Source organism: Botrytis deweyae (genome assembly GCF_014898535.1).
Source record: "Botrytis deweyae strain B1 chromosome Unknown BDEW_004, whole genome shotgun sequence".
Classification (NCBI taxonomy): Eukaryota; Fungi; Ascomycota; class Leotiomycetes; order Helotiales; family Sclerotiniaceae; genus Botrytis; species Botrytis deweyae.
This window is the reverse complement of record NW_024066211.1, coordinates 19,406-43,045: the sequence shown is the minus strand read 5'-3', so window position 1 is coordinate 43,045 and position 23,640 is coordinate 19,406. Positions and strand designations below refer to the sequence as shown.

Below are 23,640 nucleotides of genomic sequence, written 5' to 3'. Positions count from 1 at the left end.
GTCTATTATTCAAATTTTATGTGTTCTAATTATTATTCATAGTCGTTGATTCGTTATTGTCGTTGTCATCGTTGTCGTTGCTGATCATGCAGTCATCAATTGTTAACCCATCTAACACAGCCGTACGCAAGAGTAGCAAATCTAATCAATCCTGTTCCATCCAGGCCAATGAGGCTTTCTTGCATCTGTCATAATTCTGCTTGCGACGAAGTGCTCATGGATCCTCGGTTTGATTCTAATCCTATTTATCAGCATTTAAGTCGCTCAGATAGAAGGGCTGTTAAGACTTACATCCCTGACGGCATAATTGTAATAACAGTTGACATTGGTTGCAGGGCTATAGAAAGCCTCTCCAGTGCCTTTGATGGCCGCAGCTGGGCCAGCAAAACTGCTAATGGTGGCCGATGCAACAATCTCTTGATAAGTAGCCAATGTAGCATTTTTTGGGATAGCGGCTGACAATTTGAATGGGGCTTTAATGGCGATATTGAGGCCTTCAAAGGTCACCGATTTTTTAGCGTTGATGACACCGACAGCTTGTGGTTCTGGGTAATCTGGGAGAAAATCTGGGTAGTACCAGAACGCGGAGGCGTAGGAAGCATGTGTGAGATTGTTGTAGCAGTTGGAGAGAATGTAGAGCTCGGCAGTGTCGCGCTTGGTTGCGGGGATTGGAGAGGAGACAGAGATGGCAGTGAGAGCCAAGAGGCCAGTGATCAATGAGGCAAGCATGTTTGGTGATGTGAGGCTGATAAGGAGGATAAGGCAGATCTTATTAGGCGGTATGTGATGTAATCGAATAGTGGATAGAATTTAATTTCTCGTCTTGGTGATGATGGGGATGGGGAGAAACATTACACAGAGACAACACTTCCTTATATAATTCTCAAGCAGCCCGCCTTGGACTCATCGCGCGAGGAATAAAAGAACCGCCTCGCCCATTCTTCTCAGTAACTTGGATCTGATGCTCGTGTCCAAAAATGGCCTGACGAGCTTCGGTATAGCAAGTACTAGGTTAGTTCATGATAGCGTAATCGCAAAATCTGCAGTCAGGACATGCTTTCCTAAGCCCCCATGCCTTCAACGAATGTCAAGCAAACTACAAATCATGAATACCACGATGGAAAACCGTACCTGTAGATCTATCGACCCACTATCTCTGCGATTACTTTTCATATCTGCACCGGAGGTTGGGACTAATCTGGCTTGGAACTAGGCTCCGAGTTCCGAGAAAATCGACGTGCAGCCTTCAACATATGCCCTCAGCCGATAGAACATTTCTGCACTGCACTACAATGCAATGCATCTCGCATACATCTAGTACTGTGGACAAGTAAACAACTCACTCTATTGCTGCACTTGCGAATAGAAACCTGTTCATAGAAGCCGAACCATATGTAAATTGTAACCATTGGGGAAAGGCGTCCGAATGGCTTGCATCTCGCTTACAGAATACTAAAGTCTGTTAATATTGAGTCTATTTAATGAGCCTATTTAATATATGGAAGAAAACAATGAGGAACGCAATTGATATCATGGTCCAGAGTTTCCCCACTTAGAAACAACTACTTCAGCATTCCAGGATAAAGAAAAACGAAAACTAACGATGGATGGATGGTCCACTTGCTTACCACAGCCAGCCTGGAAGAAAAACGTCGGAATTATCAACCCCCCTGTTTCCGCTTGCCCTGCCCCGCTTGGATCCTACCTCGGCTTCACCCAAACAAAATCATACAGGAATTTGATATTTAGATATTCAATCACGAAATCAGTATTCGTTCCATTGTAACGTATTCAAGACATAACATTTGAATAATACAAAGGTTTTTTGATATATACATCTGAATCTTGATTCCAAATGTTGATTGTTTGATTTGATATTGAATATTGGAGAGTGGGTATATTCCTAGGTATCTCGTTTTTGCGCCCATATGAAGCTCGGTTAACTGGAATTGTCCAAGAGTTTTTTCTAACATATCCATGAAAGATGTATCGACGCCTCTGTGACAAGTAACTTTGATCGGAGCAAAATAAAAGTCAGTTGTTCGGAGAAAGCACGTACTTGGATGCTGCAAAGCTGTAGCTGCATCGTGTAGCCTGTATGAACAGAGATTGTCAGTATAAGTATTGTAAAACACATCAAAAAGTGGCCAAGCTTTTCCCTATATATAAGGGTTTTAGTTAATAAAAACCTTACACTCTTTAAAAATTAATATAATAAACTTTAGATAATAAAAGTTTTGTAAAAAATCTTTTGAGAATAAAAAAAAGTATTAATTTTATTAATATTTAGTATATATATTATTAATATTAATGATTGTCTAATATTTATTTTTTATATTTTTAAATAAATTAATTAAATATTTATGTAATATAGTTTCCTATATCTTATTAATAGCCTTTCTAAATTTATTATAGATTATTTTGTTGTATAAATAATAGTTCCAAATTTAATCTTTTATCTTATTTTATATATTCTCAATAAGATTGAGATTTGAATTAAATATTAGCTATTTGATCTTTTCAATATCTCTTTTAATAAGATTTATAAGAATAGTATTAGTAATATATCTAAAAGTTTTATTCTATATAAATATATATTCTGGATATATATATATATAATTATTAATAATAGAAATAGTATAAGTTTGATATGATTTAGTATCAATAATATTCTAATCCTTTTTTTAAAATAAACTTGATTTTTAATTTGCTTTTCCTAAAAAATAATTTCAAAATATTTATTTGGTTTTTTTGTATTTTTTTTTCAATATATATATAAAATTAAAAACTTTATTAATATAATATGTGATATATATTTTATAGTGAGATTCTACTATTACTTATATTTTATTTAATTATAAAATAATATTTTATTGTTTATTAATTCAATCGAAATGTTCTAATACAAATTGAAAGCAAATTAGATAATTGGTTTTTGAAATAGGGGGTTTTTAAAGAGTAATATAGTATTTGTAGTTTATTCTTTTTAGTTTATTTCGAATTATAGATTTATTTATTTTAATTTATTTTAATTCAAGAATTATTTTTTAATATAACATTCGCCTATATATTTTGAAAAAGCTAATAAATTCAATAATTTAATCAAATTGAGAGGTTGATAAAACTGGTAACCAGTCGAATTGTTTTTTAGGTGTTACTGTAAAAGAGTAGAAGGTGGTAGGGTCATAAAGTAGTCCTTCGTAAATACCACAGATAAGTCACTGAGACGTAGCGCCTCCGGCGGAGGAGAGGAGGAGTAGGTACTACATAGCGCGTCACAAAGCGTACGAGAAGGTGGGTGGGAACTGACTGCTTTTCTCTAAACTACACGAAGAAGACCTATAAATACTAGCTACAGAAAGAGGTCACGTGACCAGTACCAAGTTTCGCTCACATTACATGTATAGAGTATATATAAACTATTTACCTATAGTTTAGATTAACATTATTTTGAAGAAAATATTCTTGTATCTTTACAATTTTCTATTCAGTTTTATAAAGAATACATACTTCGATACATTGATCTCTAATCATTTCGTATCGAATTGAAGTTTCTGATACTAGTAATATAAAAGAAGGCAAAGTAGATTTAGTAAATGAGGAGGTTGATATTGAAAATAATAATAATGATATATAATTGACTATTTTGATAATATTGATATATGAATTTTGATAAATTTCGAGTTTGAATATTATCAATATTAAAAGGATTTTTATAAGGTTCTCAAAAATATTTAGAAGTGCTAATTCTATTTAGATTTATTAAAGCAATACAAAAGAAGATAATTCAACCTATTAGAATCCCTGAATTTCCTTTTATAGAAAGATGTGGGGTAAATTAATGTCTTACACGACTTACGCTGACAACCTCCGAATGTGTGTGAGAGAGAGTGTGTGTTGTGTGTGTGTGTGTGTGTTAGTAGCCATGGTATAGGATGTATGATGGCTGAGAATAGACTGCATCTAGGATCATTGAAATGTCGGTCTGCAACAGCTGTTCATGGATGGAAAAACCTAGCACAGTATAATTGTTTTGCAGCCAAAAGACTTCTTGATAATGAGTTATTTCCGACAAAGATGGGTCGTTGTCGACCTCAATCCCATGAATATCGGCGAGTTCCAAATGAAATGCAGCGACAAATTCCGGCTTGAGCCTGGTTGCGGTTGAAGAAAAGTTCATGAGGGATCCATCAAATAAACGCCAATGCTGATCGGATCTCGGGTTCTATGGAAATCAAGACGGATTGGCGAGATTCGCAAGGAATATGCAGGGAATCGCTGCAACGTACTTCATTTGGAAGGTGGGTTTTCCTGTCTTTTGACAACGGTTCGAAAAGTGCTGTAAGATTGGCCGGTTTATTTTTTTCAGAGTACTGCGGTGGCAACAATACCCGGGAGAGTGGAGTGCGAGTGGGGTCGGAGTAAGAAGGCATTGGAAAGGAATTAGTCGTATCTTCAACTTCATTGTCATATGTCTAATCTTAGTTGCCAAATTTTCCTTCTGCATTCTAATGTATTCATCGGGAAAAATTGGTGGTTCCATATCGATAAATTCGCATTATGTTGAAAATCCCATCCCGGGGGAACCCTATCTTTTCAAGCTCGTCCGAGATTTGGAAATGCTCAATCTTGATTGTTGTGAATCATTGAATGGTGCTAATTCGCATGTTATTGAAGGCTACTCATATTCATAGACCACAATCATCTCACCCTTGTGATTTTGAATAGCCCACACTTCATTTTGGAACATAGAGGCTTTTCGTTCTAGACTTCAAACAAAATCTTCAAATCCTTAGACTGTTTGACGTACCGGATTCAATTTGAGTGTTGAGTTAATCTCGTTTATGAAAGCTCACAACTAGACCGCGCCTGCTATGTCATATCCACTCCTAGAGTCCTAAAGACAAGAACATTTCACAGTAAGGTATCCCAAAACTTTCCCAAAGCGACCAAAGTATCTATTGCATTCGTCTTTCTCGCCGTCTTCCCGCCGCTCAAGCATCTCGGAGACACTCCTTTGCTTCGTTACCCCCGCTTCTTCATCTCTCATTGGCTCTGGTCTAAGTCCTCTGTCTCCAATCCGTCGTTCATGAGCATCAAGATTCACACCCTCAAATATCTTCTCGCCATCCTCTCTGGTTTCTCCCACAAAGGCAACAGATCTTCTCTCTTCGATTCTTGACGTCCTTGATCCAGCACCCGATCCAAATCCGAAATCACGGGCTATGTTCAAGCCAGGTAAGTCGATACTAGGTTGACCAAATGTTTCTTCCTCTGGGAGTGAAAGTGTCAATGACGTTTTATATCTCAATGCACGCTCTGGTTCTCCGAGTCTGCGAATTTTCTCCGGAGAAGGTGGCGATGAAGCTGAAGTATTTGGTGTGAGATTTTTATTAACTTCTCTTGTTTCTGCGGGATATCTAGTGGGACAACTCAATGAAGCTGTATGAAGAAATGAAGCTCCGGGGGTGGACGGTCGAGAATGAACCCGTGTTGGAGGTTTAAGGATTGGAAATCTTGAATCAATCATATTCCAGAGTTTTTTTATTTGCTTCTCCGACGCTGAAATTTGGATTTCCAGTTCTGGTGTTTGGAAAGAGAGAGGCAAGAAAAATAAAACTAATGAGTTGAAACACGAGGCTCATTTTGTTATTAGAGAAATCTTAGCTAAGACATATGGTGCTGTGTTGAACCCATCGATGTTACATATGTCAATCAATGTCTTTGTCCTGGGAAATTGGTGTGACGGCGTTCTCCCACGAAAGATCGAAGCTTGAGTATCCTCCCGAAATATTAAAGCTGTAGTGAATTGGCATCTTATGCGGCTAAGAGTCTGCTTCAACTAGACTCACTTTGCACCTCATCAATTCTTTTGATGATTTCAAAAGAATTGGTAACGTCATTGGAACTTGTCGAAAATATTCCAGCTCAGCCTCTCAGTGGCTGCAATGGGCTTCGATTGCTTGCTTTACGAAACTTTGCTAGATGTTACAGGGCAGGGAACTTCTTCATTCCGGTAGATTGAAATGTTACCTTACATTACCAATAAGCTCTGTATGGCTCCCACACTAATCGCGGTAAAGCTAACCATGTAACCCGCGATCGTAAAAGCATCCTGAATACTATGCTTATAAACTGCCCAAAGAATTCCAAGCAGTAAGCTTCCAATCCCAAAGACAATAAAGGCGACTATCCAAATGCTTTTCATGTCCCAACCTTCCACAAACTCTAGTCCCCAGCCAAAGTTTGTAGGTTGTCCTTTTTTACAAGAAAGTTTCTCCTTCAACTTCTTAGGGAATCGGTCAAGACACACAGTATCTTCGTCGGCGTGATCTGGATGCAGAAAGAGGTGCATGAGATGATTGTCACCAATGGGAGGAATCACTTCGGGAGGTGCGGGCGAGTAACGATATTCGATGTGGTCGGGAGGTGGTATGACATCTTTTTGACGCACGTCGATGAGAGAGCTGCGGTACATCTCGAAGTGGACAAATTTTATCGATCTGAGAGTCTTCAATGATATCAGGCTCAAGAATCGACCTCTCATTGATTTATAATTAGTTCGAAGTATAGTGAAGAGTGACTGATCAGATTTAGGTTCAAGATTGTGAAGACCCAACTGCAGAAGTCTAGTGGCGTAGCGACCAGATGGGTAACATAGAAGGAGATATACATTCTCGACTGGAAGCGGTATTGGTTTTACGGTGTTTGGATTGTTCGAATCAAGTTGATTCTTTGATGGTTCGTGGGTGGGTAGGCCAGAGGAGAGACTTTTCCTCGAGGAGTTCGAAGACCAGACAGTGAAAATGGAAGATAAGCTTTTCGAAAAAGATTTGCTGCAGTCACTGAACCTTGAACTTCGGTTTGTGTTGGTGCTACCAGAGTCATTATTTGTGAGAGCTTGCTTAAGTCGATTTGCTGCTCCAGGACGAAGTTCAGTGAAATCATCATAAATTCTTTGTCCACATTTCTGCGGTTGTTAGTTCATGATTACAAGTTTCTGGACTATCGCATAAAACTCACACAACGCCATTCAATCCGTGTCTTTCCAATTGCAACTGGCGGTCTTCCCCATGTCGAAATCTCATTAGAAAATAGTGCCAACTTTTGCCAGATTGGTTGGTATACCCCCCTAATTATCTCTGACCGTGTGTCTGCTGAATACCGTTGGAAATCGTTCAATGCAATGAGCTGAGTTCTGCTTTCCCCTACATCTTTCGGGGTCGCAACAAATTCACTCTTGAAGTCATCAGATTTTCCGGGTAATGCAATCGCCCAGTTGTTTGTCTTTGAAGATAAACTATTTCGTCGACTGGCTACCATTGGTAGCTGTGCTTTCTGTGGATGAATGAAAATTCGTAGTTTCTCCCGAAACAATTCGAAGGCTTTTGAGTCCTTGACAAATAGTTCAAGATGCTGAAAGTCATCGGAAGCATCTTCAGAACTCTCAGATCCACTATCCGAATCGTCATCTATGTCCAAATCGCACTCTATTTCTTCTTCTTCAACATTCAAATGGGAAGCTCCACTGGAGTCACTGACATTGTTTGTGCCTTTTTGTTCCTTTTCTATCCGAAGAGTAGTGCAAATCACGTGTGCAGAGTTTCTTGCACGAAAACGAACAAGATGTGCGGCCTGTCGCTGTTCTCGAGTTTGAGCTTCTTTTCGTAGTTCGACAGCAAAGCCCTTCAGTAGACGGCTGAGATTCCGCTCAAATCGTTCCCGAGACATTCCATTCTCCTGCAATGCATCTTCGCAGAGTGGCTTTATGATCGCATCTTCAAGGAGTAAACGAACTAAGCGGTCAGTTGCAGTCTGAGAGACTGAAAAAGATGACATCGAGGACCCCGTAGCAAGTGACATTGCTGAAAATACACTATCTGCAACCGATACCACGGAATCCGTAGTGGAGAACTCAAAAGAGTTGTCGCTTTGGTCATCAGGTATGTCCTCGATTGGTAGTCTTGAATGAGAATCATTGTTTGCGCCATTTTCAGATAATGTCGATGACGAGAGAGTTGAAGATCCCAGGCCTCGATCATTTTGGTAGCGGGTAAGAAGATCACGAATTGCTTTGATATGCACTTCTCGATACATCGCTAATGTTGTTCGTGGCCAACCTTTTTCGTGTAACATGCTGTGGACTTCATTTCCCAGCATTGTTATCGCATGATCCAATTCATCGCCATCCATTTGCCCTAGCCACTGTGACTTTTCTAATATTAACTTTGCCAAATCAATTGCTGTCTCCGCTAGTTTCTCTTCAATGTCTTGCGAGTCAACAATCTGTGAGTTCGCCGGAATCTCGGGAGTATGTATCCATGTTTTCCCTGAACTTTGCTGTTGGGACAACTTCACAATGCCTTTCCTTCTATTCTCAGACGTATATTGTTTCATTCGCTCTTCTTGTTCGGCCATAACAGAGTCAGATGCCTTCAAATTCTTACCTTGAGATGTTAGTAAATTCGTATTTACATCAAAAGTATCTCTAGTCAACTCGCCACGGCTTTCTAATCCATGACCATGAGCAACGACAGCCCAATCATGATAATTCTCTGACCGTCGAAGTATCTTGACAGTGTTTGTAACGTAAGAACCCGCATAATCCTGGCATCCGGCCGAACTATTTTCTGCGTCTAAAGAACATTCGAGTTGGGTAGTTTTGTGAGCTTCGTTGGTTGGACCCATGGTCTGGTCGAACTCATTAGCTCGACCAGAACTTAAAGCTTGTTCATTAGTGAAAGCTACAATATAATTTTGGCTTTCGATAGAGGTAGAATTAAGAGTTTCTGGACTGAACCCATGTTGCCATTCGTCAGTAACAGCTTTTTGCTGCTCACTGGCTATGAGATCCCGTTTGGCGACCATGTCACCCTGTTTCATATTAATAAAAGTTGAAAGAGCACGGAATACTCCACGTACCGTATCCTCCCTACCAAACCCATTGTATGATCTCTTAATGTGAGGTAAATCTGACAAATCGCTGGATTTCAACTCTGCAATAGTGCGCTCCGCCAGAAAATTTCGCTTCAAGAATTCCCAGCCAAGTTCAGTCAAAGGACGGACATCTTGGATAGTTGTTCTATATAAGGGTATGCTGGCTAGCAAATCCTTGGTTAAAGGTGGATCAAGTTCCGCACAACGTCTCTCGATCTCTGCCCTTCTTTCAGCTCTCAACTCCGCAATTTCGAGTGCAGTTCTTTCCGGCATGTGCTTTGTGTTTCCATATCGATCGCGACCTAATTCAGCAGATAGCTGACTCGAACTCTCTCTGTGGGTATCCGGGTTTGATTGAATACCCATATCAAGTATTTTCCTCCCCATGGCATTCTTCCCATGTGTGAACTCTTCAATACCGAGAGATTTACTGGCAATTGGAGATTTGGATCCAGGCGTGGAAGGTGCCTCATTTTCCCCTTCTTTAAGCTCGGCGCTGCCTTTATTTGATCGCGATACAATATCATCCCCATCTTCCGAGATATTTCGATGATCACGCAACCAGTGTGCCAATTCTGATGAGGAATTCTTCTCAATAGCAGCCATGAAAAAATTGATCTGCGAGGATTTATCAGAAGAGGTAGGGTCAATTCCAAAGCTCTTCTCGAATCTGAGATAACGGTAATGGCATTGATCAGCCGTCTTAGTTCCAACTACCGTTGAGACAGCGGGCCAATCTTCCAATCCGAGTCTGGCAATAGTTCGTAGCAAAGAAGCATCTTCTGAGGTCGACCATCGTACAATATCAAATTGATTTTGAGAGTTGACATTATGCGAATCATCAGTGTTTCGAAAAGCTTTCCCAAGATCTCGAATATTATTGCTGGTAAAATTCCTCGTACCTGTGAGGTTATCTCTTCGTTTGAAATCAGATTGCAAAATATTTATTCCTGCAGCCCCATTTTTGACTATATCTGGAGATGACTCCACTCCCGGAGCTGTCGATTGTCCAAAGAGTTTTTGCGCTTCCTGAAGCTTGCCCTGCTTTTGATAAACATGACCGAGCCTGTTTGCTGTGTTGCGAGTTGTGGGGTGATTGCTTCCCAAATATCTTTCAAAATTAGCCAAAGCTTGAACATACATCTCCTCAGCTTTAGTCATACTACCCTGCCGGTAATAGATGCGACCAAGGTTGTTTATCACCGCACTGATTAGCATTTGCGTGGGACCGGTTGCATTTTGATACCCATTTAGAGCTCGTAAATACATGTGTTCAGCCTCGACCAGCTTTCCTTGATCGAAGTAAACACGAGCAGTATTTTTCACGGTATCGATTGTGGAAATATCGTCGGGACCTAGTTCTCTTTGCTTGGCCTCAAGAGTTTGTAGAAGAGCCTTCTCGGTCTCCATCCATTGTAACTCCGAATCAATATTAGAAATCGCTGCAGCATGCTCTTTTGACTCATCTGCTTTGAGCTGTTTTATCCTTCGACGATTCCGGGTATCCGAATCCACTAACAACGGCGTTTCCATATATTGACGTTTTTTTAGTCGTCTCTCCATGTCCTCACACAGCCTATTGATTTCATCTCTAGTTTCGTCTGTTGCAAGATATCTTTTTTGTGTTATACGTCGCTGTAGGTCATCAAATTCCCTATGATGACGGCTCTTCATTTCATCGAGAGTTTCAAAAGCTTCTCTTTTCAAATCATCGCGTTTTGACCGAGCTATCTCTACAGGGACAAGTTCACTTGCTGCGGAAAGCTCTCGATTATTTTCGGCGATTTGATCTGGAGCTGACCGGCATGGTACAGGGCTAACATCATGATTGACCGCAGCAGGGAGCCTCTCTGAAGATATTGGTTCGCGTCTAAGCTTCACCCGAGTAGAGTCATCCGAGTCCAACTCTGCAGGATCCAGACGAATTTGAGCTGTTTTCAGCCCTACAAAGTCGCGAGGTTTCGGTTCGCGATGAGAGGCAGAGAGGTCGTATCTTTGCATTTTTAACGGAATGCTGGAAGCTTTAAGTACCTCTGGCTGCTGCTCATATCTAGTCTTTTTGCAATTCGTGGAAATATGTTTCTATTTATAAGTCAGATTCAACAGATTCAATAGATTCGATTTGAATTTTCAGGTATACTAGCTTCAAGATCATCATTTGTCGGAAACATTCCCTCACATTTATCACAATCGAAGGCCAGCCCAGTCGCATGCTTGTATTTATGCCATCGAAGCTCTTTAGCCCTATAAAATGATCGAGGGCATTGATCACATTCGAAGGGAAGCGGCAACTCTACGTAGTCTGTCTGGAAATCGGAGCGTATTGCCTGCGAACCGCCATTGTGACTATTGGCTGAATCACGAAGATTGCCTGATGCAGTGCTGTGTGAGGCTTCGCGCCCTCGATCTCCCGCTCCATCGCCATCATCAAAATGAATCACGTGGCCCTTCACCTCCGGTAATGTCTCCGGCAATGGCTCTGGAAACGAAAGTTCAGCGTCAGACATCGATGAAGCTGGCTGATAATCACAATTCCGACAATGTGATACAAGCGTTAGTGAATTTTGGGAGGGTTGATAAACAATAACCGATTGAAGCAACAAAGTAGACGGTCAAAATGATATGTAAACTATTGGTGGGGTGCTGAGCACGATTTCTTCAGCCGTCGAATGCTTACATGCATTCATTACATGGGGCTGTGTGGAGTGCAAGGCAAGTTGAGGGCGAAAAGGGTTTCCCATTATGCCCAATCGGTGGTCATCGAATCGAGATAGTGTCACCAAGCAGTCACCCCTACGGTTGATGAAGATCATAGAGTCATCAGATGAACCGAAAAATGTTTGGTTCTGGAGTAAGGAGACGAGGGACTGGCGAGCAAATCATTCGAATATAATGTTAGGCAGCATGTCGACGTCCTGCGATGAAATTAAATTTGCAGGGAAACATATTCCAGAACACAATCATTATTACCGGAAGATGTGGAAAGATTGGAATCTTTTAGTAAGATATGATATGATGTGAAAGAATCCGAAAGATGCATAATTTTCTGGTCATACCTAGATTTTGGGTTTATGGGAATTGTTGTTGATGTTAGAAAGATGCGTCCACCTGGTCGACATTATTCATCTTCTACTATTAGGCTTTATTTCACACTGTCTGTGCGAATTTATGGCACTAGCTAGGCCCACGATAGCCTGCCTCGAGTCTACCTCGAGGTTGACCTTAAAATTGTCCAAAGAAATGACTCCATATTGATGAAGCTTAAAGCGTTGGCTACTCTCTGAACCTCAAGCCAAGGACTATATTATATTTAACCTTATCCGACTTAAATGCATTCTCAATCGTTTCATCGCAAAAAGCCAAACATGACACTAATCCCAACAGTCCGAGTCCGTCTTATGTAAAGATATATAGAATTTTCATATATAAACTAGTAGAATAGAGCCTAGCTTACTCAATCATTAGTCACGTGTCTCTATATTGTAATAATATTTTATTAAAAGAATATCTTTTATTATTAGAAGAATTTTTTTATTAATTTTTTTTTTCAATAGAATATTTTTTATATTAGAATTATTTTTTTATATTCTAATAATTTTATATTAAATTTTTTTTTGGAAAGTTAATTTTATATTACTTTTATTAGAATTTTTATAACTTTTGTTTCTTTTTGTATTTTTTAATAAAGCTTATAAAGTTTTTCTCATAAAAAATATATATTTATATTTTATAATATATATTTTATTTAATAAAACAAAATAAAACTAATCTAATAAATTAAAATACAATTTTATAATATTCTGATTGGAAAAGTTAATAACTTTGAGTTTTTTCATTTGTTTCTAATAAAAATTACTAGAAGCTTTTTTAACAAAGTACTATTTGGTTTTAATAATCATCGTCTTTAAAAAATTTATATACTATTACATCGATGTTCATTATATATTCTCACACTTAATCCTCATTAATATTTACAATTATAATTATCTCATTTTGTACTCACCCTTCTACATTTTTGAGCCATATACTGAGGCCGATAACGCGCATTTGGCATAAACCCCAAAAATAGATTTCTGCCTAAGCTAAAATCTAATTTAGAATTTAGTGGTGTGTATTTAAGAATAAGTTTTAATTCAGTACACAACCCTAAAAGAATTGATAAAATGGAAAGGAAAGAGATGTTATTATTAATTAGAATTCAAGGAATCGATTGATATAATTACTTTTAAATTATCTCAAAAATTGAAATTTAAATTTAATATAAAAATATTCCTAATAAAATTGAAAAAGATCTAATTTTGATATTCGGTCTTTTGTTCTTTAAGTATTATTAAATTGAATATAAATTTCATTTTTTAAAATAATTTAAAAGTAATTATATCAATCAATTCCTTAAGTTCTAATTAATAATAACATCTCTTTCCTTTCCATTTTATCAATTCTTTTAGGGTTGTGTACTGAATTAAAATATTCTGTTTAATATTGATAATATTATTCAAGGTTTGATTAGTCATTGAGCCTAATAATTAAGGTATCAAGATAAAACAGATTCCTAAGTATAATGAAAGTAGTTAGAATTGAATATAAATTTTAATTTTTGAGATAATTCAAAAAGAAATATACTAATCGATTCCTTTAATTCTAATTAATAATCAAGCCTCTTTTTCTTTTATTTCATTAATTTCTTTAAAGTTGTGTACTGAATTGAATTCTCTTATTTAATATTATAGAACCTAACTAAAGCTATATTAGTCATACAAATTAAACGAGCTCGAGATGAGATAAGCTGAGATAAGCTCGATAAGGAATTCTTACTAAGCTTGAGATAAGGAATTCTTATTAAGCTTGTTCGCTTATTTCGCTTATCCTAAAGTGGTCTATGCATTATAAGGAAAACTATTTGAAGATAGATTTTAAATATTAGTACACTTCCTATAGAAAATTTCGAAATGAATTCTAAAAACAGATTAATAAAGCTAACCCTAAGGGCTATTCAATGATATAATTTGTTTCACAAAAAGTCTTCAATAAGATTGAATTCTATCTTTCTTTATTAGATTTCTATAAACACACCATACAGATTCTAAAATTTCTTTTTTCATTAGGCAGAAATCTATTTTTGGGGTTTATGCCAAATGCGCGTTATCGGCCTCAGTACATGGCAGCCCTACGAAAGGCCCAGAAAGAGACATTCCATGCAAGGGTAGGAGAACATGGAGACTGTTACGTAAGCGGAAACACAATAATAGTTGTAAGCTTTACCACTACGCCACGCACACAATCTGTCCAAAAGGCATAGTATCAGGGATCGAGTCCTAATAGCTTACTACTGTATATATACCCTGTAACAGAGACTTGACCGTTGAAAGATGAAAGAAAAAATGCAGAAGACACAGTCATCATCTGGATTCTGGATACTGAGATGTCGATTCATCGAGCAACATACCGTGAATGTTTGTACCTGCATCAATAATTACAGCCAATGAAATGATGCTTGTATAAGATTCATCGTTGCAACAAGAACACATCCAAAACTTCAGGAGTCAACCTTCATATCAAAATAGATGAATGATTCTCCCAGCATATACGAAATTCGGATGATTATCCTGATGTGGAGTGGAACGCCTTTATTGCTGTAAGCATAAATGGTACTGTTACGGAGAACCACCCCCTAATGCGACATTTGAACGACCCAGCTTATTTTTTGACTTGATTCTCCATGACTAGTGGTCATCATCAAAAGATAATTGGCTTCGCCAACTCAATGTGTGTGAATGTTGAACGGGCGCAGTAAGCCACATTTTATCAGAACAATGGACCATGACAAGCAGAAGATGTTCTTATATATTCCACCTGAACCTCAAATCTTGGTCAACAAATTTTGTTAACAACATGCAGTTTATGTCATGTTTGAATAATCTCTAGATAATTTTCCACTCAATATGCATTCATGATTGTTCGTTTCATCGTATTGAGTTTTTGTTAAAATGAAGTTCCCTAATATTGCGATAAGTTTTGCTGTGCTCGGCGGACTTAGGGACTTGGCATGCGGTAAGGTTAAGCGCAACCCCAATGCTTAAATGACACCAATACCGCCACCAAAGTAACGACTAATAAAGCTTCACAGTCTCTGCACTCGCGGTCTTCGCTCCTTCAGATGGTCCAGTCTATTCCCTGGGTATTCCTCCGACAACGGTTTTGGCTGGCACTGGAAATATATATTTTCAACTCAGCGCACCAGATTCATATCAATGGGCTGCACTAGGTATTGGGCGCACCATGGCCGGTGCATATATGTATATAATGTATAGCGATGGTAATGGAAACGTTACCATTAGTGCGAGGGCTGGAGGACAAGGTCACGTAGAACCAAGAATTACTGGAGGACCAGGAAGCCAGGTGCAATTGCTTGCGGGTAGTGGAATTACCGGAGGAGTGATGAGAGCCAATGTTCTGTGTAGGTTATGCTGTAGTACCCGGAGACTTTAGTTGTTTCTGAGCTTCGGAAACAATCTGAAAGTATTGATATGGGAAACTTTTATCAATAATCAGTTCTGTGTAAGCTGATGGACATTAATTAGGTACGAACTGCCCTCTTCCTAACACAACATCCACTGCTTTACCATGGATAGCAGCTTGGCACTTGGGCTCTCCAATCGACAGTACTTCGACTTCGTATACTATAAACCAACACGACGATAGTCGCTACCGGCAATTTACCTATGATCTCACAACTGCTGTGATTGAATCGGATGAGAACCCATTTTTATCTAATGGTACAACTGCATCTACATCGGGAAGTGGAAGTGAAGAGAATGGAATATCGGCTTCCACACTCAACGCCTATAGTATTGCCCATGGTACTATAATGGGTATTACCATGGTTATTCTCTTCCCGGTTGGGGCAATGCTCATGCCTATGTTCGGAAAATGGTGGATTCACGCAGCCTTTCAAACATTCAGTTTGGTGATGCTGACTGCTGGTTTCGGATTGGGTGTGAAGTTGGCAATGTCCAAGGATTATGTATGTATTTTCGTACATCCACCATTGAATTCATTGATTTCTTATGGAGTCTTCAGATTCGATGTTCAAATTCACAATGAAATAACTGACATACAATAGCTATTCAAGAATCAAGGCAAAACGCATACAAGCTCTGGTCTAGCTCTCTTTGTCCTCTTAATTATTCAAGCTATCATGGGCCTCATGCATCACCTCGCTTACCGAAAACAACACGTTAAAGGATTCCTGGGATTTATACATATTTGGTATGGCCGTTCTCTACTCATTTTGGGAATTATCTGCGGTGGCTTAGGATTGCAATTGGCAAGAAACACTAAAGGTGGTGAGATTGTTTATGGAATCGTGGCGGGGCTGGTCGTCATGTCTTATTTTACGATATTGGTGTTGAAGAACATAGGAACGTTTTTGGACAATAAAGTGATGAAGATTGGAAGTGGAGAGGAAGGAAGAAACATTGGAGAAAGAATCCCGATGAAGGGTAGGATACCGGCGACGATCAAGCATAGTAGTGAGCGATTTCCGGTGACTAGTCGGTTATAAAGATTTACTTGTAGCAGACATCGACTTGGAGGAAAAAACCCCTCCGGCATTGCGAAGTATGTAAGTTTGAAAAGAGGATAGTTCATTTATAAAGCAATGAGTAATCTCTAGAATGGCGTCATCGAACATGATGTCGGCAATGCGCGCGTACACATGATTCAGAGCACACTTGGGATTAACAGAAATTATAATGTTTCAGTATTGAGTCTACATTTGTGTACCTAAGTAGATCGACTTCACAAAAGAGTCCAGTAGTAAATACGTTTTGTATCTACTAGAAGACTATATCATTTACCTCTGATGATTTCCCTGACACTATACCTAGGATCCCATTCTTCACTGTGCGCCTAGCCGGCTTCTCAACAGCAATTTCCAAGTCGATCTCATTTTCTAACATGGCTTTGAATTTAGAACAGAAAATGCAGATTCACCGCAGCTCGGACCCTTAAAAGGATGATTGTCTTTTCTATTGATCTCTTGGTATTCACCGATTTGACTTGGAAAGTGCAATGCCATTATTTCATGCTTTCTGGATCTATATTCTACAAAATAACTAATCTCCAATTCATTATTCCTTGCATCACTTCAACCTCAAGTGTTGTTCGAAACTTCATTCCGCTCTAGTATGACTTTTTCACCCGCAAAAAGAGTTTACCTCAAGCCCACTTCAACACCCAATCACTGCTCCATGCTCCATCACTAGTGAAATTAGACAATTCTTTGATGTCGAGTACTTGGCTAGTGGAATTATATGTCCATCCACTGAGAACAGCACCATTCAATGTAACGCTATTAACACTTGATGAAATACCCATGATTGTGATATTTGCAAGTGGATTATTATCAACGTAACTACCTCGACCTGATGCATAAACTGAATTCTGCGTCATTAGGAAATCGACCCAAAGAGTAGCATTTGGAACCAGAGATTCTCCGTCATCTAGGTAAAGTTCGCCACTAGCAATTCCTTCTGAGCTGGATGCAATCAACAAGCCCCATGAATTATTTCTACATTCACGAGTCGTCAATGCAGGCTCTTGAATTGGAATAATGGCGCCGCCCCGAATGTAAACAGGAATATGACCAAGTGGTGCATCAATTGTGATGTTTTGACCAGGAGATGAAGTGATAGCAGATTGATTATACCAATCATACCAAACCTGCCCTTTTCCAGATCCAGGGAATACACCGTCGACGGTAGTAGCGCCTTGCTCTAGTACGGGTATCACCATGATATTTGGGCCGAGTAAGAATTGTCGATCTGCAGACGCTAGAGTGGGATCATTAGGAAATTCCCAGGCAAGAGCGCGCATCACGGCTGAGCCAGTGGAATGAGCCAGGTAGAATGTAGTATAGATATATGGTAGTAGAGCATATCTGATTGCAGTGGCTGCCTTAGTTGCATCAATGACGGATGCCCACACATAAGGTTCTTGGGAGGGGGCGGCCAAAGTATTATGATTTCGGTAAAAAGGAAAAAAGGCAGAGACTTGCATCCAGCGATTGCAGAGTTCCTCGTCAGAGTTTCCAGAGAAGCCACATGTATCTGCGCCAAACATAGGAATTCCAAATAAAGAGAATGACAGAGCTTGGGGGATGGAGAAGAACATGTAGGCCCACAGGGAGTAATTGTCGCCGCCCCAATGTCCGGCCCATTTCCCGGATCCTGCAAATGTAGAACGACCAATGATAAATGGACGTTTGGATGGAGAGACGTTAAGGAGAGCATGATAAGTTGCATTCAAAATTTGGTGCCCAAACAAATTATGATAGTCGTATTCTTGAGTCCCACCGTGATGCGTTGCATTTGGTGACACGGCATGAACATCCAATGAACCTAAGAAATTGTTGATGGTGTACGGAGGGTAAATTATATCGCGGACCCCTGGTGTGGGTGTTGTGCGGATGTAACTCGTGGATGAGGACGATAATGAGGCGGTTGATGTAGCGTAAGCGGAGGACTGACTGGCAGAAGCGGAAGATGCAGCTGCGGCTTCAGTGGCATTTGTAAGATTAAATCCTTCTGGGTAGGTAAAGTCGATATTCCCTGGTTCGCCAGGTAGAAGGAACGGTGGATGGACGGGATTGAGAGTAAGATTATCGCTACCACATGATCCAACACAAAAAGAAGAGACTTCACTCATATCAATCCAAATGCCATCGAATGAAAAGTCTGAATGCCATGCGGTCAGCTCGTCTGACCACCATTGGTGTGCTCCAGTGCCATTCAACACGGATCCAATCCAATCAGGAAAGACCGTGTACCCAGGCCATACACTTCCTATGTATAAACTACCATCGGGGTTCAACATGAAACTGTCAGTTTCTTTGCCACGATTGAAAGGAGGGTATGCATCAGTTTCATTTTCTGGATTAGGGATATAGATTGCAGAGTCAACAATTGGAACAATATGTTGTCCATTGCCGTGAAGTTTTGAAATGAATTCAGCACCTTCAGAATATCCAAATCTGACTTCGTCAACTTCAAAGTCACGGTATTGATTCATGTAATCAATATCCAACCAGATCGTTTCTAATGGAAGGCCAAAATTTGCGAAATTGTCTACTACTTTGCCGAGTTCAGTCCAGTTTGCGTAACCCCATCGACATTGGTGATATCCGAAAGTAAAATATTGTTGCATCGCTGGGAGTCCAACTGCACTCATTTGATATGCTTTGGTAACTTTTTCTTGTGTTGGGCCAGCATAGAAATACAAATCAATACTACCACCGAGAGTTCTCCACGTTATGTTTGATGGTTTCATCAAGACTTCCTGGCCATGAGCATTTCGTTGATAGACACCATGAGTGTAAGAAACGTAGTCTGCGGTGACATTTGTTGCATTTGCGACATAGGTCATGTTTCCTGTACTTGCATCAATCTCGTAGTATCTTGTGTCAAGATAAATTCCGTGATTGCCGTAAATGTTTGCGTCGATATTATCACCAACATCAGCGGCCCAGAAAGTACGAGTAAAGTTATTGCCCATACGAAATCCATGGATGGATTCTCCTAAGCCATAAAGATTGTAATTTTCCGGCAGGGAACTAGCAAATTCGATGAATTGGTTTTCGTAAATCAATTTAGTGCCGTTGGTAGAGAAGAGAACGTCGCCTGTGGATTGACGCAAGATTGAAAACGAGAAGGTTGGATCGTTGCTCCATAAAAAGCTAAGGTCACTATCCAGAGTAGTAGAGTTCGCATCGGCATCAATGGAGGGTTTCTCTACAAGAGACTCTGGGAGAATGAACCAAGAGCTGTTCGAAGGTCCCACATAAGTAGGAACAATCTCCACATGAAGACGATCTTTCGATTGATATTCTACTGTCAGATTGAGAAAATCTACATCCGTTCCATAAACATTGCAGGCATCACCAGCTAATGACAAAAATGCCGTCAATCCGTAACTAGTTCGCTTGATATTCGATGCCGTATAGCCTGGACAAACATGTTGCGGATTGACTGCTTGCGGATCTTGGATATTTGGGATAACGGGTGCGCTCGCATCAACCGAAGCGGGAAGTGTATAAACGGAACGATAACTTGTGGTAGTATCTGACTGTGAAGATGTTGGACTTTGCGCAATTGTTGTGTGGAGAATTGCTGTGGCAAAGGCAGCAATTATGATACCAAGCCTACCCCCCATTGTTCCTCGGACGGGTTTAAGGTAGTGATAAACAAAGTCAAGAATAAGAAGCAGGAGAAAAATAGTCCATAGAACAAAGTATGATGGAGCAACTGATGGCTGAGAGAGAAAGGTGGTGATAGCTTCCGGAGAGCAATCGAGTGAGTTTATATAATATAACCATCCCTCCTCCGCACTCCGCCTTTCACCAACCCCACCCAAGAATAGATTCCGCATTAAATAGATCAACGTCATGGAAGAAAAATAAACTTACTAAATCGAAGGATGTGATGTTGTGAGGCCTTGTTAGCTGCGGATAGAAGATTGAGACCTTCAAAATAGAGCATGTACAAAAGGGCCGAAATGTATGCAAGAAGTGATGGCATATACTTTGGACGGGAACATACTGATGAATGCAGCAATGATCGGCAGGTCACTGTTTTTGAGAGAAGCATGTGATATTGAAGTATACTTGTAAGAAGTGCACTCGCAGTGAAGTAGCTGGTATCATGTAGTAGGTGGGTATGTTGGGGAATTGTGAGTGAAAGTTTCAGCGAACAATTTGTGTAATAATGTGGTTCGAATGTGGTGAAAATGAGCGTGGGAGTGCGGGAAAGTGGGCAAGTGGGAATGTGGGGTTAGCTAAGGCCGGGGAACGAGGGGAATTAGTGTAAAGCGGCAGAATGGCAGAATGGCAGAATGGGCCTAGCACGTGCTTAGGTCGTACTGGACTGGCTCGAGACTGGTAGTCGTACTCATGGAGCTGGAGTGCAAAGTATATCCGACCGAACCTTATTGTGATGAGAAAACTGCAACGAGAATTTCTGCGAAGAATACAGCGAAGAATGTAGCGAAATGGAAACTCCTGCCAACATTGAGTGTTTGTGACAGGATCATTTCATTTTCCATCTTCTTCACTCTCTCCGTAAAAACATTTGGTTAATGGTAAGGCCCGTACCATGGCCCTGGGAGCCGCGAGGTGACTTCATGTGTATACCAAACCACTCAAATCGAGTCCTTTATCAAGAATCAAAAACGAAAAGCACTTACCTACGTCGGTATGTATTGAGTATACTTCAATACTCCATTCATTCAAAACTAAGGTGCCAGGTAGGTAGGTACCTAGTATATTTACTACTGATTGTTCAATGGTGGCAATACTACCCAGTACCTACCTAGTACCTACCTACCTAGGTAAGCTTACCAAATCATGCTAATCTACCGAAGGAAAGAATGATAATCATGTAATAGGTACTCTTAGATTCCAATCCTCTTCGATACCTCTCGTGTCAATGATGCGCAAATCATTCAACACCGACATTGTCAACTTGACATAGGTAAACTCACAGATAACGAACGTATCAAACCATCGGACTATCGATAATCATATCCTTGATATGCCAGTCGGACCGGCACATCATTGCCAACAATTTTACACCCTTTGGTAAATTGTGAGCTTGCCTAGTATCCTACTCACTTTTGATCAACATTAACTTCCTCTCTTTAGGATTATTGTTGTCCAGAATTCGCTACATTCTTCGCCCAATCTTGAACACACGAGAATCGAGTGGAATTCTTGCGAATTTAAACTATTTGCCCATTGTGCGACTACGGAACAGTCAAACTGCAGACTCCGAGCTCAACACACAAACATTAACGAGCATCATGTATATCTCGCCTTTTGTCTTCGACATTATTAAAGTCTTCTGGCATACGGCTCTGAATCGCGCCGTCTAGCTGTGGAATTGGAAAAGATATCCAACTTGATTGCCATTTCCGCAGTTCACCCCCCGACCGAAACAAACAAACAATGTAGAAGAGTTCGGGGAAGATAAATATGGAGTGTAATACTGTCATGGAAGACTATATCGTACGATTTTCTCGGCCTCAGCTGCCTTGGTGACTTTTGGTCATGAGAATTGATACCCGATTTCTCAACCTCAAACGCCGCAGTCTACATGAAAAAGTGCTGCGTTGGATGATTTTCGAATTCCTGTGAAACCCATCCATAAGCATCCATCCGTCTTATCACCATGGACGTGTTTAACGAATCACTTTTCTGTCGGAGATTTGCATCTGGCTTTGGTTGCATCAAGCAGAGCAACATGCCTGCCGGTGACTATCGGACTCGGAGTCGATAGCATGCTGGTTGACACTTCTTACCGCATATTCAACGTTACCTAACACTTGGCTTGCCTTTAATATTGCCGATTTTTTTCAGATCAAGATGTCACCATGGCACCACTTTGCAGGAAAAGCTCCAATTCTTTCCAAAATCGAGACTGAGTCGCTTGCTTTACTTTTGATAACGGTAGCCTTTATTGTCATATACTAGCTATGCGGTCAACTTATACCTCGGTGTATTCCACAAGGTACGATTTATAAGTAACAAGAACATGGTTATCCCGGTAATCCTATTTCACCAAAATGTTCAACATGGCATTTTGTTTGAATTTCGTCGACATTATTCATCCTCTTAGTTTTGTGGAGTTCGTAATCTTTCAGATGAACATCCAAATACCGATGTTCGATGTGGAGGCCCCTGTTGAGAATAGTTCGTGTTCGAGACTATCTGATAATTTTTTGCTTACCAACGTCGATTTCATGACGAAAGCCAAGCGGTATTCATATATCCTTAACCTACTCGTACATCTTCGATCTTTTTACTGGGAATGAGCTCGGAGCTCCACAAGTCCTATGACTTTTTCTGCAGAGCTTTCGGACTACCGTTTATAATTCTCTTCCGTATATAAGATTTTCATTGGGTGTCGCTCAATCTACGAGCGACTGGTTTCAATGGCTCATTCTCTTCCTTTAATGATAGTGCGTAATCATCTACTGTCAAGCTACATTGTGACATTTTGACACAAGCTAGTAACTTGAAGCCTCCACTAGTAGGTGTACGGATTCACAGGACACTCGAGAAGAAAGTATAACATCATATCAAAATTCAATTAAAATTCAATGCTTTGTTGAATATTTATTGAAACTTTTATTACGGATGTATCAAGTATAAAAATATAATATATTTAAATAGGAATTGAAAAAAATTCAAAGTTTGTATACAAAAAATCTAACTTTATATCTTTTTATTAAAATATTTTGACGAGAAATTACATATTCAGTTTTCACATTACATAGATTCTTTACACTTGATAGCTATATATCTTAATTTTTTTCTAAAAGTTCAATGAAATTTCGAATTTTAATTGAATTATCTAAATCGTCTTATTTGGTATAGCATTATGCTTTCCTCACAAGCTGTCCCGTGAATCCGTGCACCCACTAGTTCTCGAACATCAATGCTTACAAAGTATTATACTTTGTTGGGACCAATTGTATACCACGTCAAGGTGGTTTATATTGCTTTGTCAATTTTCTGGGGATCGAAAATGATTCCGTTCTTACTTCTATGCGCACTCACGCACCACTACCTGTTGTTGAGCCTTCCTTTGAACCTATGAGTCTGTCTTCATTCGAGATGTTACTTCTTCTGATATACTTCCCAGCATC

General features: G+C 39.7%; 5 protein-coding genes across 5 annotated transcripts; 1 reads left to right on the top strand and 4 right to left on the bottom strand.

Annotated features, from left to right (window-relative positions):
• Positions 1–214: 214 nt before the first annotated feature.
• EAE98_002018 (uncharacterized protein) lies at positions 215–729 on the bottom strand (the record flags this gene model as incomplete). The annotated part of the gene is made up of 2 exons (XM_038949637.1): positions 215–235; positions 292–729. 2 exons carry the CDS (start codon positions 727–729, stop codon positions 215–217), a joined length of 459 nt encoding a protein of 152 aa, XP_038813376.1.
• A 4,168-nt stretch (positions 730–4,897) lies between these two features.
• EAE98_002017 (uncharacterized protein) lies at positions 4,898–5,530 on the bottom strand (the record flags this gene model as incomplete). Its single annotated transcript, XM_038949636.1, has 1 exon — positions 4,898–5,530. One exon carries the CDS (start codon positions 5,528–5,530, stop codon positions 4,898–4,900), a length of 633 nt encoding a protein of 210 aa, XP_038813375.1.
• Positions 5,531–6,034: 504 nt separating this feature from the next.
• EAE98_002016 (uncharacterized protein) lies at positions 6,035–11,444 on the bottom strand (the record flags this gene model as incomplete). The annotated part of the gene is made up of 3 exons (XM_038949635.1): positions 6,035–6,970; positions 7,024–11,019; positions 11,235–11,444. The coding sequence occupies 3 exons, from the start codon at positions 11,442–11,444 to the stop codon at positions 6,035–6,037; spliced, it is 5,142 nt and encodes a 1,713-aa protein (XP_038813374.1).
• A 3,480-nt stretch (positions 11,445–14,924) lies between these two features.
• Positions 14,925–16,501, top strand: EAE98_002015 (uncharacterized protein; the record flags this gene model as incomplete). The annotated part of the gene is made up of 4 exons (XM_038949634.1): positions 14,925–14,988; positions 15,065–15,394; positions 15,519–15,961; positions 16,061–16,501. The coding sequence occupies 4 exons, from the start codon at positions 14,925–14,927 to the stop codon at positions 16,499–16,501; spliced, it is 1,278 nt and encodes a 425-aa protein (XP_038813373.1).
• A 656-nt stretch (positions 16,502–17,157) lies between these two features.
• Positions 17,158–20,148, bottom strand: EAE98_002014 (uncharacterized protein; the record flags this gene model as incomplete). Its single annotated transcript, XM_038949633.1, has 1 exon — positions 17,158–20,148. One exon carries the CDS (start codon positions 20,146–20,148, stop codon positions 17,158–17,160), a length of 2,991 nt encoding a protein of 996 aa, XP_038813372.1.
• Positions 20,149–23,640: the final 3,492 nt, after the last annotated feature.